The sequence below is a fragment of the Lissotriton vulgaris genome, chromosome 5 (genome assembly GCF_964263255.1).
Source record: "Lissotriton vulgaris chromosome 5, aLisVul1.2, whole genome shotgun sequence".
NCBI classification, from domain to species: domain Eukaryota; kingdom Metazoa; phylum Chordata; class Amphibia; order Caudata; family Salamandridae; genus Lissotriton; species Lissotriton vulgaris.
The window spans coordinates 292,024,149-292,039,044 of record NC_141693.1 but is presented as its reverse complement, the minus strand read 5'-3'; the positions used below and the strand labels follow the sequence as shown (position 1 = coordinate 292,039,044).

General features: G+C 42.7%; 1 protein-coding gene across 1 annotated transcript in view; it reads right to left on the bottom strand.

Moving 5' to 3' along the window:
* Positions 1-14,896, bottom strand: part of TNFRSF4 (TNF receptor superfamily member 4) — a 94,323-nt gene that overhangs the window by 41,641 nt on the left and 37,786 nt on the right. Inside the window, exon 2 of the mRNA XM_086921471.1 lies at positions 8,575-8,697. Within this exon, the coding sequence (XP_086777597.1) occupies positions 8,575-8,697 (123 nt within the window). The remainder of the gene's footprint in view (positions 1-8,574; positions 8,698-14,896) is intronic.

Sequence of the window (14,896 nt, the reverse complement as noted above, 5' to 3'; positions counted from 1 at the left end):
ACCTATTGGTTTGTTCCTATTTCATGTGACCGTTATTTGGGCGTGGTGGGCAATGAGGCAGACATGTTTGGAGCAGGAATAGGCAATGGAGCCTAGCTACCTCGTGGCTGCCTTGGTGTCAAGCTTGTCTTCCCTCGCCATTTTTATGTTTCTTATTGCAGGTTATTTCTAACGTTTCTTATTTTATTTTTAGCGAAGTTGATAACTCATCAGTGGCCTACTGATTTCACTCAACTCTTTTTCTTGTATTTTATGCCATAACCTATTATAAGCTATAGCGACTAGTCCACACTTAATGAACATGTCCTTATTAGGTGTGTCCTCCAGTGGAGCTGGATGGTTCATCTCTAATAAGCGGTCCGGGCTAAACAGGCTACCAATCAGTGGGGAGAAGATAGGCATGACGGATTACAACGGGGACAAAAGTCTGCACTACCTATCTTATCACGGCGGGCAAAGACTAGACAGAATATTTCTATTCTCCGTTGTTTGCAGGCGGTGAATACCTCAAAAGAACCAATACCGAACAATCAATGTTCGGTCAATCAAACAATCAGTGGGGAGAATAAGTGGGTGCGAAAAGGTTTGCGTTACCCACTCTTTCTCTACCTGCAAAGAGAGACCTTGTTCTTCCCTGTTTGCAGACAAAGAATCTCCAGACAATAATCCACGAACGACAGTTCGGGAAACAGTGGGGGAGGAAGATAGGCACGACGGATTACAACGGGGACAAAAGTCTGCGTTACCTATCCTTCACTGCTTGCAAAGGGAGAGCCTGTTGTTTCTCCGTTTGCAGACGGTGAATCTCCAGAGGTACCAACAAAAGAGTAATACTAGTATTATCCAAATCAAACATTTCACAATTTGTCGCATTTACGCGACCTTACCCGGACCGGACCGTGTGGGCAGTTCTTCGCCTTCCTCCTTCCAGCGCCCGATCGTTCTCTTACTCCATGATTTTACCGCAGCAGTCCTGTGGGATTCCAGTCAGGACAGTAGGTCACTCGAGAGAGGTCCGTTCAGAATCGGTGAAGTTCATTCAATCGGCAGCCGGACGAGGGCCCTCTCAAGGCAGGTATACTCCGATCATTTAGATGTTCACCTCATCGTCTGGATCTCTCTTACTGGACCTTATGTCACTGATGGACCCCGCGTTGGGACGCCAATTGTAAAACGTGAGCCCATATCAGTATCGATGCCCAGGCTGCTGGCGCTGTGCGCCTCTTAGTTCCCATTCTGAATAGTTACCAAATAAAGAGACGGGCGCTGGGAGCAGGAATCACAAGAACAGGATTTATTTACTCATGAGGAGAGCCTGTCATTTCAGACACGAAACAAGGTGCCATCGGGAGGTGCTCTAACAAAGTGAGCTGAGATACCGTCTTTTATACTTTACAGAACACTTGGCATTACAATCAGGACATTGTGACACAAAGAAAAGACATCCCCATAATCCTCGTGTCAATCCTACCCCACATATGTTTACAATAGAGATCCTTGAACTGCCGATAAGAGAAGGGGCAATGACGCAGCTGAGTGTTCCGCTGATTATTAGGAGATGTGCGCCTGATCGTAGCCCAGGGGGTGGGGTGGCCAGGATCAATAGTGGGTCCTTTGAAGAGGAGTGACTCCATACAATAAGTAGTAAACATTATCTCCTGGCTTAGGCGATGACCTCAGACATGTGTGGACAGTCAGTCGCGGAGGGAGGGTTTACTAACAGAGGGGTTACTCATGAAAGGAAAGGAGGTGCTGGTCAGGCGCGGCCGTGACTCCCAAGGACAGGGTCTTGCAGAAGAAGAAGGTTTATGACTTGCCCGTGTGAGGGAGAAGGGGAGGGGGGAAGTCAGGGTGTACACAGGGACAGAGTCGCACAGAGAGAGATCTTATGACCCGTTCATGAAAGAGCGGGGGCAGTCAGGTGCAGCTGGGGAGGGCTATGTCAGCTGAGGCGAAGGATGCCTCTTCAAGAGGGAATGGGGGGGTTTGCGTGGGTCAAGCAGAAGGGTTGCCTTTCAGGGCAGGGTCGCGCAGAGGGAGAGGGTTTCATGGTCTATGCATATGAGAGAGGGGGGGGTTTCAAATACGCGCAGAAGGGAAGCCGATGATTCTAATGAGCGGGAAAAAGGCCAGGGTGCCTAGAATGGCTGTCATGTGCATATGGGTATGGGCTTTTACTGGCGGAGTGATGCGGTCAATATTTTATGGTATTCATGGTGCTTACAGGGAGAGGAGTGGGAAAAGGGAAATGAACGTCGCTTATCTACATCAATTTTTCTAATTTTCCACAAAGCAAGTAGACTGGCCCATTTTAATTATGGAGAAGGCTGCGGCAAGTTACTTGCCTGGAAGATAAAAAATGACCAAGCAAGGAACTTTATAAAAGAGTTAACATTGAATGGGCCAGAACCTCTAGTTAGATCAAGGGAAGGGATTGAAGAGGCTCTAATTAGTCATTTTGGGGAAGTGTATTCTGACAACCTAGTTACAAAGGGAGAGAAAGTGAAAGAGAGGCTGGGCGGAGAGGTTCCCCATAAGCTCTCTGAGCCTCAAAGGGAAGATTTAAATAGTCCAATTCTAGACTCTGAAATAAGGAAAGCTATGAAAATGAATAAAGCTGCATGGCCAGATGGTATCCCTGCTGAGATATATAAAAAGTTGGAGAGCTTTTTAGTCCGGTAATGGGTAGATTGTTCACAGAGACTTTTGAGGGTGGTAAGGAGATCCCACAATCTTGGAACAACGCCATCATTACTCTGATCCTCAAGCCAGATAAACCATCTAACTGTTGTGACTCCTACAGACCCATTTCATTACTAAACTCAGACTATAAAATCTTTACGAAAGTGTTAGCAGATAGGCTCAGTGGAGTATTGGATGTGCTACTAAATGAGGATCAGAAGGGTTTTATGCGTGGCAGAAAAAGATCTAACCTACAACCTAATTGGCACGGTGGACATAGCAACCACTTTTAAAATACCTTTAGCAGCCATTACCGTGCATTTGACCGGGTTAACTGGTCATTTTTGCAGGAAATTTTACAACTCTCTAACTTAGGGGATACTTTTTGCAGGGCAATAGCTCTCATATACAAGAATCCTACTGCCAGAGTTTTAGTGAACGGAAATATCTCCAGTAGTTTTAATATCTATACGGGGACTATGCAGGGATCTCCTCTATCTCCTCCGCTTTTTAACTTGTACATGGAGCCTCTGGCCGAAAAGATAAGATGTCACGAGGGCATACAGCCTTTTAGCTATCGGCAATGGGTGAAAAAAGTAGGTCTGTACGCAGATGATTTAGTAGTGTACACCTCAGACCTTAATACAGCATTACCAGCAGTTTATGACCTGGCAGCACGGTTCGGGCAGCTCTCTAGGTATGAGAATAATGAAAACAAAATGATGGTAATGAAATGGAATATTAACTCACAACTAAAATGTGTTAAGGAAGAGATGAGGTATCTAGGAATTCAAATTATGCAGAAAGTATAGCAAATCCCTGAATTTAAATATCAAAAGGTCAATAAGGCGGTAGGGAAACTCCTACTTAGTTGGTCCCATCTCCCGTTAACTATTTATGTCAGAGTAAATCCAGTGAAAATGGCTTTTAAAGAAATTTGGCTCAAAAAAATCTCAATCAAAGATCAGTAGCTTTATTTGGGCATCAAAAGGGACCAGAATTGCCTGGAAAAAACTCAGACTGCAACATGATAAAGGAGGCCGACGATTAGCAGATTTGTCTTATTATGCCTGGGATTTCTTATTAAAAGGAGGAAAATGTCTATTAAATAAACCAGACAGCTCAGATACTGGAAGGATGTTTAAAGCTATGTTATCTGAGGTACAAGGGGGGTGAGCATGAGTTTATACAAAAATATGAAGATCCACGATATTTTTTAAAAAGGTGTGCTTCAAGACCCTGCAGTGCTTTGCAACAATTTGGTTCAACATCAGGAGAGAAGTCAACATAAGCTATTATAGTGAACTTGCCCCGGTTTGGGATTCTCCGGGTTCCCCAGAATGGTCAAAAGATAGTCTGGCACGTCCTCTGAAAGTGGCAGGGATAAAACCTGGGGGCAGTTGATGGATGAAGGGGTACTGATCTCTTGGGAGGAGACCCAGAAGATAGCCGATGGGAAACTGTCCAAATTTAAATACCTGCAAATGAAAAATTAGAGCCTCACGGATGGGGAGGACGCGGGACAATCGAATGCTTTAGTAACCCTAATAATATCTGGTGGACCCAGTGGAAAAGAGGTGGCGAGATGGTATTGGAGTCTAGTGGAAGGCTTGGATGGGGACTTCAATCTGCCAGCAACACTGTGGGAAAAGAACTTGCCGGGAGAGCAGTCGACAAATTTATGGCAAGTATCTTGTAACATGCTATACTTCGCAGTAAGTGCTGCAAATTTAATGCAGAACCACCTTTTTTGTCTCCACAGGGTCTACTGGATGCCGTATAAGTTGACAAAATTTGCGATAGGTGTTACACCGAAATGTTTCAAATGTGGGGAGGAAAGAAGTAATGATGAACATATCTTCTTGGAGTGCCCGGCACTACAAGCCTTTTGGAGGGATGTGAGTGACATAGTGTGTCTAATACTCGGAGTGCAGCTCTAGGTAAGCGTATCTCTTGTATTCTTTGGGCTACCGGAGAACCATGACTCTCTCACTCAAAACACTAAAAAACAAATGTTCTATTTAGTGTTGTTGACTCGCAGGGAAAAATGCAAAAATGGATTAAAGCTATACCCCCATACAAAGCAGAATGGTTATCCTCAATAAAATATATAGTTACGTTAGACAGAGCTTTAACGTGTAGGCAAAATGAGTTTTGGCTCCCTTTTGAGAAGTGGGTAAATGCCGGTGTGAATATACAATAATAGTCCTATGATTAGGCCTTTATACAGTTTTTGCTTGTTCACCCCGCTGGTGGCTGACGAGAGGGTCTGGTCGTTGACATGGCTACCTATGGTCGGAGTATGAGAAGCAAGGTATAGGGTGTTCCAATTTAGGCCAAATAAACAAAAGGGCTCCGGATGGTACTATTTTCAGTGAGACTCCGGAGATACAAATGTATACCTTTTGCGGACCTGGGCTGATGAGGACAAAAAAAAAGAAGATATTTGGCCAGTTGAAGGACTCAAGACCAACTCAGATTCTACTTGGAAGATTTTTGTTATGTAATCTTAAGAATGTCAACTGTAAATATGAGAAAAAAGACAACTTGAAAAATACTGAAAAAGAAAATCTTGAAAAGAAAAAAGAAGAACAGTCAAATGACAATAAAAAATAAGCAGGGGTCAAAGTGGTCTATGAGGCTAAATTGGGAGAGTAGTTAAAGGACACTATAATATATTTACAACTGGAGGGTTTCCATACAACAGACTATAAAGAATTGATCATGAAAATAGAGAAAGAAGCAAAAGAAAATAATTGGATAACTGAAAAAATGTGTACTTTTTTGATAATGGAGTATCCAAATATGTATTTATTATATGATCCCTAAAATACGCATTGATCCTAATGAGCCTTAATATTTTAGGATTGTGGCAGGAATACATTCCATGTTCCAGTCGGCATAGCAGTACATCAATTACTATTTACAAACAATAGTTAAAAGAATGAAATATGAGACACTATGGATTGTTGAACAAACGAGGAACAAATTACATGAAAGGCATATTAATTGCTGTGCACAGTGGGTGGACACAGCCTAAAATCATTTATGTGAAAGATGTGGAGTTTATAGAAGAAGCTTTGAGAGAGGATGATTAGAAAGAAAATAAGACTTTTCTGATGCAATTTATCAAGATTGTCCTTCCATACAATTTTCTAAGTTGAAAAATAAATATTTTCTAAAAACAAACCACAGGATTCTCTATAGGATCTAATGTTGCCCTTTCAGTGACAAACCTATTTATGAATATTCACATTTATAAGAATATATTGGAGAAGAATAAATGGAAGATTTGAAGATTAATAAAAGATAATGTAAATGGAAAATCAGTATTTATACAAAACTCAATGGTAGGAAATAGCCTGTTAATGGCTTCTACTTTCCACCCTGCAACTCCTACAGAACATTTACCTTACAGGCAGGTAATCCACTTTAAAAGAAACATATTGGAAGAGGAAGAATTTATGGCACAAAGAAAAGTAAAAGGGTGGGGGATAGCAAGAGAGATGCAGGTGGCGCTGTTAGGCTTGTTGCCCAGACCTAAAGGGAAAGGCCTGAGTAGGAGATTTGTCCTGTTGGGACTGGTATTGGCAAAGAGGCGGATTGCCAGATCATGGCTGAGCCGACGTCCGCCCAAAGTGCTGCAATGGAAACGAGATGTGACGGAATGGGCGACAGCCGAGATACTCAAAATGCAACAGACTAGGAGGGATGAAAAGGTGGAGGACGATGAGCGGGCATGGAGGGCGATGTTAGGGGAATTGACAACTGATAATGCGGATAGTGAACAAAACGAGGAGGATGACGGGAATGCACAGGCACGGCACAGGTAACAGGCTACACAGGAGACAGGGGTATCAACCCATTAGAATTTACTGGATAATGAATGGATATGGACTGTATGGTTACGAGATGAGTAATTATACTGGAAGAGATAGACCAGACATGGTAAGGGAGGGGTGTTTGAGTTGAGGGAGTGGTTGTTGGGGGGAGAGATTACACATACACTAGTAGGCCCCGGAAATTTAACATTGTGGATCGCATGGGATGTTCTGTGGGGGCTGGAATGAGATAAAGGATCATGTATGCCACTGGAGCGCCTTTAGAATAGGACTGGTTTGGAAGATAATTTATGACCTAATCAGAATATATATGCTGTAATTCAGTCTTGATGCTCCGCATATGTGGCCACGGACATATAAATTGTCTTTGTAATGGTAATGCAAAATGTTAATAAAAAAATATGAAATATTTTTTTTAATTTACAATGATTGACAATGAATTAACAGTAATTTTATTATTTTTATTATATAAGATTGTCACTTTAAATATTTTGTTATTTATGTTTTCTTTTTGGACTATTTGTTAACATGAAATAAAATGTATTTATATTTAAAAAAAAAAAAAAAGTAAAAGGAGAAATTCCGATAGCAAGGAAACAAGGAAATTATTTTTAAAGATTTGGAAATAAAGATACAAAGGGTCAAGAGAGACGAGCTAAAGATATATTAAAGAAAACTAGTAAAATATAATGTAATCCTTTTGATGAAATATTCTCAACAGTGTTACTGGATCTAAAAAACAAAATCGAACTGGTATTGGAGAATAATACAATTTGATTCAGAATTGAATAAATCGTTTAAAAGTTTTCATAGCAAATGAAAATGGAAGAAGTTTGGGCAAAGAATTGATAAGAGCCAACATAAGAAATGAAGAACAGTTTCGATTCCTCAAAAGAAAGGCATGTTTCTGTTAGGATTGAATGAAGGGAGTTCTAGTTTATATGATGATGGAAAGTGTCAAGAAAAAAAGAAGAGTCAGCCCGCCATTAATGAGAAAGACGGTGAAATTGAGAGGAGGTGGTGAAGAAAGAATGTGCATGAAGGTAGTGATTGTCGGACTTAGACTGGAATGTTGATTAGAAAGAGAAAGGGTTAATATATGAATAATAACAGTATGCTTTCTTTAATCAAGCAGGTGGTTTATAAATATCTTTCTCTTTTAGGAAAATGTGGTTTGAAGGATAAATATTATCTAGGAGACATTATTGTTGCCTCCGGAAGAAAAGTAAGACAGCCTTGACATGCACTTGGGTTTATGAATTGAAATATAAAACGACAATTAGAACACAAAACATGAGGAGAAACTATTGTAACATGTGGATGTGTTCTGAAGTCAGAGTTTTGCAGTTACGAGACATAGAACAATAAAATAAATGTAATTGATCAGTTGACAAGAGTGCAGTTATGTGGTAATTGGGAGGTCCCAATTGACAAATACAAATTGACTGCCCATGTCCTTCCATAATAATGATCTCAGTCTGGCTCCATTAATGAAAAGGAATCTCTGCTTCAATGAATACAGAACCTGGTCCAAACATGAGGTAACATTAGTGGAAATGTTTAGACATTTATCTAGGCAGAGGTGGATTTGCTTTTCATCTGCATACAGTTGGACGTCTATCTAGTACCGCTCTACTGTGTCGGTGTACATAGGTAGATGTAATATAGAAGACACAAGAAGGATGATGTTTGGGGAATGATGTGAGTTAGCAAACTTGTGGATGTCATAACTGATACAAGCCTAATGTTTGGACTGTGGTCCAAAAGAAAAGAGTGGATTGATGAAAGAGCCTGACAGCCATGTCAGTTGTTGCTGGAGGGCCCAGGTCAAACAAATCACATGGTACCCACATACCAAGAGCATCTGTTTCTAAGTTCAAACGCCTAATCTCCTGGGAAAGAGAAAATAAGGCTGCTCCAGCATCTGGTGTCTTCTAGTAGTATAGCCAAGTTGGCTGTCTAGTAATTGATGAACAGGGTAGGCTTGCAGGGTCTGAAGAAGCACGGTTATCATTGCAGTGCTGTGAGACACCACATATTTCATCCATACCTTTAAAACATATGGTGCATGCCTGACATCTGAAGATGTTGGAAACGCTCTTGTACATTCCATTCGGGCATTCCTGGCATGTGGTGTCTTTTCCTCCGCTACACCTCGCTCGCATTTCTTTGCCTGAAAAAACAAACACGTTTCATTTTCATTGGTCCAGCTCACACATGTTGACCTGATTTTCATTTTGATAGTAGGGTGTATTGTAGTCAGACATGCTTCACAAAAGGATTTTTATGCCCCTGTAGGATCAAGTTAACATCTTTCTGCCCTTTATCTAGTGCCAGGGCAGACCATGGACGTCCACCTGGACAGGTCTGCTGCCTCTCTCCCGATTGGCTAGCACCTTAATTTAAGTGTGATGGTCAGGAAAAACAAGAAAAGAAATGGTTGAAGTACACTGTCTTTGAGTGTTGTAGTTTCCTTGTACTCATTATTGTAGCAGAAATATCTTTCCGTAATGCCACTTAGCGCTGTTAGGGTATCCGAATGTGTGCTGCTCAGGGCACATCACACACTCCTCTCCACAAGACAACAGCAGACCTGCTGTACTGGCATTTGAACTGCTATATACACACAGAGAGTCAAATTGACTTCCTCCTTCGTCCCTGTCAAATGTGCTCTCAAGCATCCCACACATCCTGCACCATGCGCAGAGTGCATAAACTTTTTTCACTTTTAACTCACAAAGATGGAAGTGAAAGCCTTTGGTTAAAGGTAACTGGCAGAACCATTTACATAGGGGAGGCCAGTAGGTACACCCACTGAAGGGGACAGGTCAGAAGGCTGGTGCCATCACTGCCTGTCAGCATTACCAGTCTCACAAAGTCAGGACATGCAAGACAATAGTAGTCGCCCACAGAGGGATGCTTGTGTGGCTTCCCTCAATCTCACAGCCACACTTTCGAGCCTTAATCCATCCCACAGTAAGTCCCCACAATAATTGTAATTCAAATAGGAATTCAAATAGGTTTATTTCGGCACAAAGCCATACAAACAATTAATAAAATAAAACGTCTTCAACAAGGCTTACATTAAAAGGAGGCAAAACATTTAATTTAAGCACTACTTCCACTCGATCCTGGAACATATAAAATACGGTCTTGCACTCACATGATAGCACTTTACTTAATAAGATAATAAAATATATATATATACACTCCTTAAATATATTAATACTGGGTGCATATTCGTTTCTAACCAGAGTTTTATGTGAATGCCTTAAATATCCAATTATTAATACGAATCAGAACATAAAGTGACTTGTGCAGTTTCAAATATTACTACCTGTTCCTTGCGGATATGCTTAAGGAAGGATACATTACTAAATATAAATGATAACAAAATTCACCCTGCATCACACCTCACTGTTGCATACTGTCTACAGCAGTAAAGGCATAGGACTAAACATGATGACTGAGATACCCAGTGTTACCGGATCAGAGCACACTATTTGTCTCAGTCTCCACATTCACAACAGGAGCCTACTAACACCAAAGCAAATTGAATGATTGTCAACATATTTAAGCATCCTAATGGCTTCTGTGTATTTTCTAACTCCCAGACTTCTACACAGTGGAATAATCAATTTTTTCCTGCAAATGCTAGAGACGGGACAAAAAAAAGTCCAGTTTCTTTGAAAGCGCCACACATTAAGCACTGGGCGACATTAGTTTCCTTGTTTTGGGCCCAACTAGCTATGACTTAACCAATAGGCAAAGTTCTGTGCCAAAGATGCAATTTCAGGCGCCTAGCTAGTGGCGGATGCATATCGTCCAAAAAGTTGTCCTTCCTGAAGGAGTTTTCAACAGAGAGGAACATTTCTGTCAGGGATCCTAAGCACCGCCTAGAGAGTTGTGCAGAGTCATTGGTTTGCCAAAACACTGATTTAAGCAGTAACTTAGGTGTAGCCCTAACTGCACCATGGGAACTACACAGGCTCTCTAGCCCTATTTCTAGTAAGGTAGCCTTAATATACCTTATCCATGAGAAATCTAAGGAACCAGGAATAAACAGAATTTCTTCCAGGCTTTTGCGATAGGAGGTGAGCTCTGGGGTAAGCCAGATTATTCTCCAGTAGAGCAGGGGACATAACCCTATTTTGTCAGAGAGTGGTCTCAACCCCAGATCCAATTGGTGGCAGCAAAGGTATGCTAACAGGAAGTCCTATAAGCTGCAGCACAAAACAGTTTTCAACAGCTGAAAGTAAGTCCACCTTGGGCTGGGCTGTGGACAGATTGCACTACACATTGTGCCTTGGCAGAAGTTAGGGGTGTCGGACGAGCCGTTGATATGGTGTTGATTGTGGAGTTTCCCCCAACCGTGCTGTGTGCGAACTATGCTAAAGTGTGGCAGAGTGCACATTCGGTTGAGCTGTTGTATGCCGGGAGCACCTGGGATGTAGCAAGAGCGAACCACTGTGGACTGTGGGCTGTGGGGGCACGCCTGTGACTGGAGTGACCTGGCGGGTGTATTAATGCAATGGGACGGTGACTCTGCGGAGGCACATAGCTTCTGTTGATCCTGTCGCAACATTGATCGCTGCTATCCACGGATGCAGGCCCCTCCCCCGCAGGCACCATGACAGCGAGATGGCAGGGGCCTGCATCCGTGGATAGCAGCGATCAATGGTCCATATCTGACTGCCTGCATGAATCAACTATACCAGCGTTGTTATCTTAGTGGCTGCTTCAGGCGCTTGACGGTTCCTACTTTCGCTGCACAGTACGTGCCTGAAGGGTGGCGCACAGAGATTGTTCCTGGTAACTAAACGGCTTCGGCAAAGGCCCTGTGGAGTGTGCCTCATGACGCATCATGGAATATCTGGCTTTGGGGATATTGGTAACTTTTGCCACGCCTCGTAGGATGAGGAAGCTGGATAAAAAAATTAACAATTGATGGAAGGGATGCTGGACAATGCAAACATTCACCCCCAGTCACAAGGATCTCGTTTTAATAAGGGTTGAAGGCCTGAAACCGGTCCTAGGATGATTGTTTCCAGTCCAGGGACGACCTGGCCTTGCAGTACAGGCTGGACTGTTCCCATTGGGCGCAGGGTCAAGACTGATTTGCATATGGCTGGGTCCAAACTGGAATGGCATGGTGAGCAAAAAAACGATGGATTTAGTCCCAGATTTCTGTACTGGGGTGAATGTATGATATGGTTCTGCATTCTGTCCATCAATTGTTGTTTTTGAAGCTGGATAAAACTCAGCCCAAATTGCCATTCAAGCAGCCCAGATCATCCAGAACATGTGAGGGGGGCTCGGCGACAACTGCGCCTGCACTAATGCTTCTAGCCTCAAACTGGGTAACGACTTACGCAAAATTCTGACTACAATGCAACTCAGCCTTACCAAAATTTATGGTAAGATTGACTCGCTGTGGTATAGAATGGCCAGGAAGTCGGAGCGCATTGATAAGCATGCTGAGCGTTTGGATATGCTGGAGAGGCATGTATCGAATGCAGAAGATGAACAAACCACTACAACTGGCAATCAGAAGCAGCTGCAGAAAACTTTGAGGCCCCTGGCAAACAAAAGCAGATGATGTAGAGATGCTGAGTCCACAGACACTAGTCATAAGGAGCTTTTTGTCGAGCTGCTTTTTATCAAATTACTGGATTGTGATACTTTTTCAGATATATTTATAGTGGAACGTGTGCATAGGTCGCTGGCACTGAAACAGGTGTCGGGTGCTGGACCTCGCCCCATCATTGCACGTGTACTTATTTATAGAGACCCCATCGACTGGTCTGACCACCATCTCATATTATTCACAATATCTCCCACAGCCCTTCCTGCCCCTATAAAAATAAATAAAGCTACAATCGTAGCTAGAAATTTTAAACAAATCCCTCCTGGTGCACTAGAACATAAACTCCAATCCCAAATTAGTCTCACCCCCCTCACTACAAATGGTAATGATCTCATGGAACATTTCAACAAAACGGTAACGGAGGTGTTAGACCAACATGCCACTCTGAAAACTAAAACATTAAAAAATGCCCCCTCTAAATCTTGGTTCACACTAGACCTTAATAAAGAAAGACGCTCGCTGAGACTGGCGGAAAGAACATGGAGACAACACCCCTCCCCATCCCATCTTTCCCTCCTTAGAACTGCGAGATCTTCTTACAAAAAACACATCTTCTCAGACAAAGTGTCATTCTTTCGTCTTCAAATCTCTCGTGCCAAAAACAGACCTAGAGAACTGTTAAAGTTTATTAGAAACCAAACTGCCCCGGCACCCCTTAACCCGGTAGCCTCCACTGAAAATGCGAAGAAATTGCCAACTTTTTCTGTGAAAAAATCGCAAAAATAGACTGCTCTTTCCTCAATACTCCACCCTCGCTCACCTTTCAACCACCCCTGATCACTGCACCTCTTCCACATCCCCCTCCGCACACTTCCCTGACCCCCTCTTCCCCCTCCTTTCTCTTACCCCTCCGGAACCCATTTCCCTTCCGCTTAAAAATAACACCTCATGGCATAATTTCCGCCCTTATCTGAACAGGAGGTCTTCAACATTTTAGCCAAAATCAAACCTTCCTCCCACACCAAAGATCCTCTCCCTTCCGCACTCATCCAAGATCTCAAACATGTCATGGTCGGTATAACCAGTTTTTGTTCAACTACCATGATTGTTTTATTGTGTACTTCCATTGATGATGTAAAGCACTTTGATACCATCGGGTGGAGTTAGCGCTATATAAAACCTTCAAAATAAATAAAATAAAAATATGCTGCTCCAGAGAGCTGCAGACACTTCGCTATGATAAGGTGGACCTTTCCATCTTCCCGGATTTCTCACTGCAGGTGCAGGAAGCGAGGAGGCAGTTTCTGCCAACGAAACGTAAACTGAGGGAACAAAATATTGAACACCCAATGCTGTACTCAGAACACTTGAAATAAATTTGTAAGGGAAATATAAAATCTTTAATGATCATGAAGTGGTGCAGTAATTTATTAAGAAGCATGTGTCCTCAAAACCAGCTCGTGAATCGCTAGGGCAGGTGGCTGATTATTGGGTCTCGACCCATGAATTAGTCAAACAGGATTGAACATCATACATAGATACGTGGCTGTGCACTGTATCGTACAGTTTGGATAACATAATGATGATATGTTTTTAGTGTTTATGGTGCACCTACCATTGTTATGGCGATTCGCATATTCCGCATGTTGTTGTTTTAAGTATGAACTTTATGATGGGCGGGTTTCCGGTTGTGCTTTCTGGTCAGGTCATTACACTTACTCCTGTAGTGGAGTCAGTGTGGATTGCAGAGACTGGGCACTCCTGATAATAATAGAGACAGGAATGCTAGTTTGTATCTCAGTTCGCATGAGTGTGGGGACACTTTAATTAATTTTTATGCTTACTGTAAAGATGATGATGGGAATTGCTACTGTTATAATGACCCTGCTGCGACTTGGTTGCAGGAGTGTTTGGTAGGCGCTCTGTGCCTCCATGTGTGATGCAAATTGTTGTATATGGGACATGTTGGGGGTTACGGGTGGGCAGCGGGGGGGATTCGTTTGGCCATGTCATAAATTAAGGAACGCGACATGGATGGTGGGTGGGAACATCATTTTTTTTTCATGGCAGCATGAGAGTACATTTACTAATTGGGCAGTAATTACCTGTTTACACATCGCAATATGCCAGGGAGAAAGTATATGCTATTGCAGCGGTTGGTGGCTCATCTAAATAATTGACGAAGTTGAGTTTCTTGACCTAGAATGGTAGAAGCTTGAATAGACAATCGCAACATCTGTAAAGTGGTGCTGTATTTGCAACATCATAGCTAGACGTGGCCATTTTTCAGGAAACACATTTGACCCCAAATGCCAGAGTGCTTACGCCGAGATGCATGAGAGGTGTGTGTTGTGCAGCGGGGTTTTATGCACATGCGCGGACTGCTCTTAATATGGACTAGTCGAGGTTCAGGAATTATGCTACAGAAACCTAATGTGGACAAGGGGGGGACGTTACGTGGTTGCGTGTTGCCGTAAAGAGCATTTGGATGTGGTGTTGGTGGGGATATATGGGCCGAACTATGATGATCCACAGTTCTACTACTCATTGCTTGCTAAACTGGCTATTTATGGTGATATCCCTCAAAAATAGGGTGGTAACTTTAACCGCTTCTTAGCCCCTGAACTGGAACGCTCCAAGGGTCCCCCACAGAGGCCTTTGGCAGCGGCCCATGTTATCACTGCCGTGTCTGTGTGGCGCAATCACTTCCCACAGGTTAGAGAGTATACTCATGATTCCTCCGTGCACGACATGGTCACACGTATCAATTATTGCCTTGCTTCCT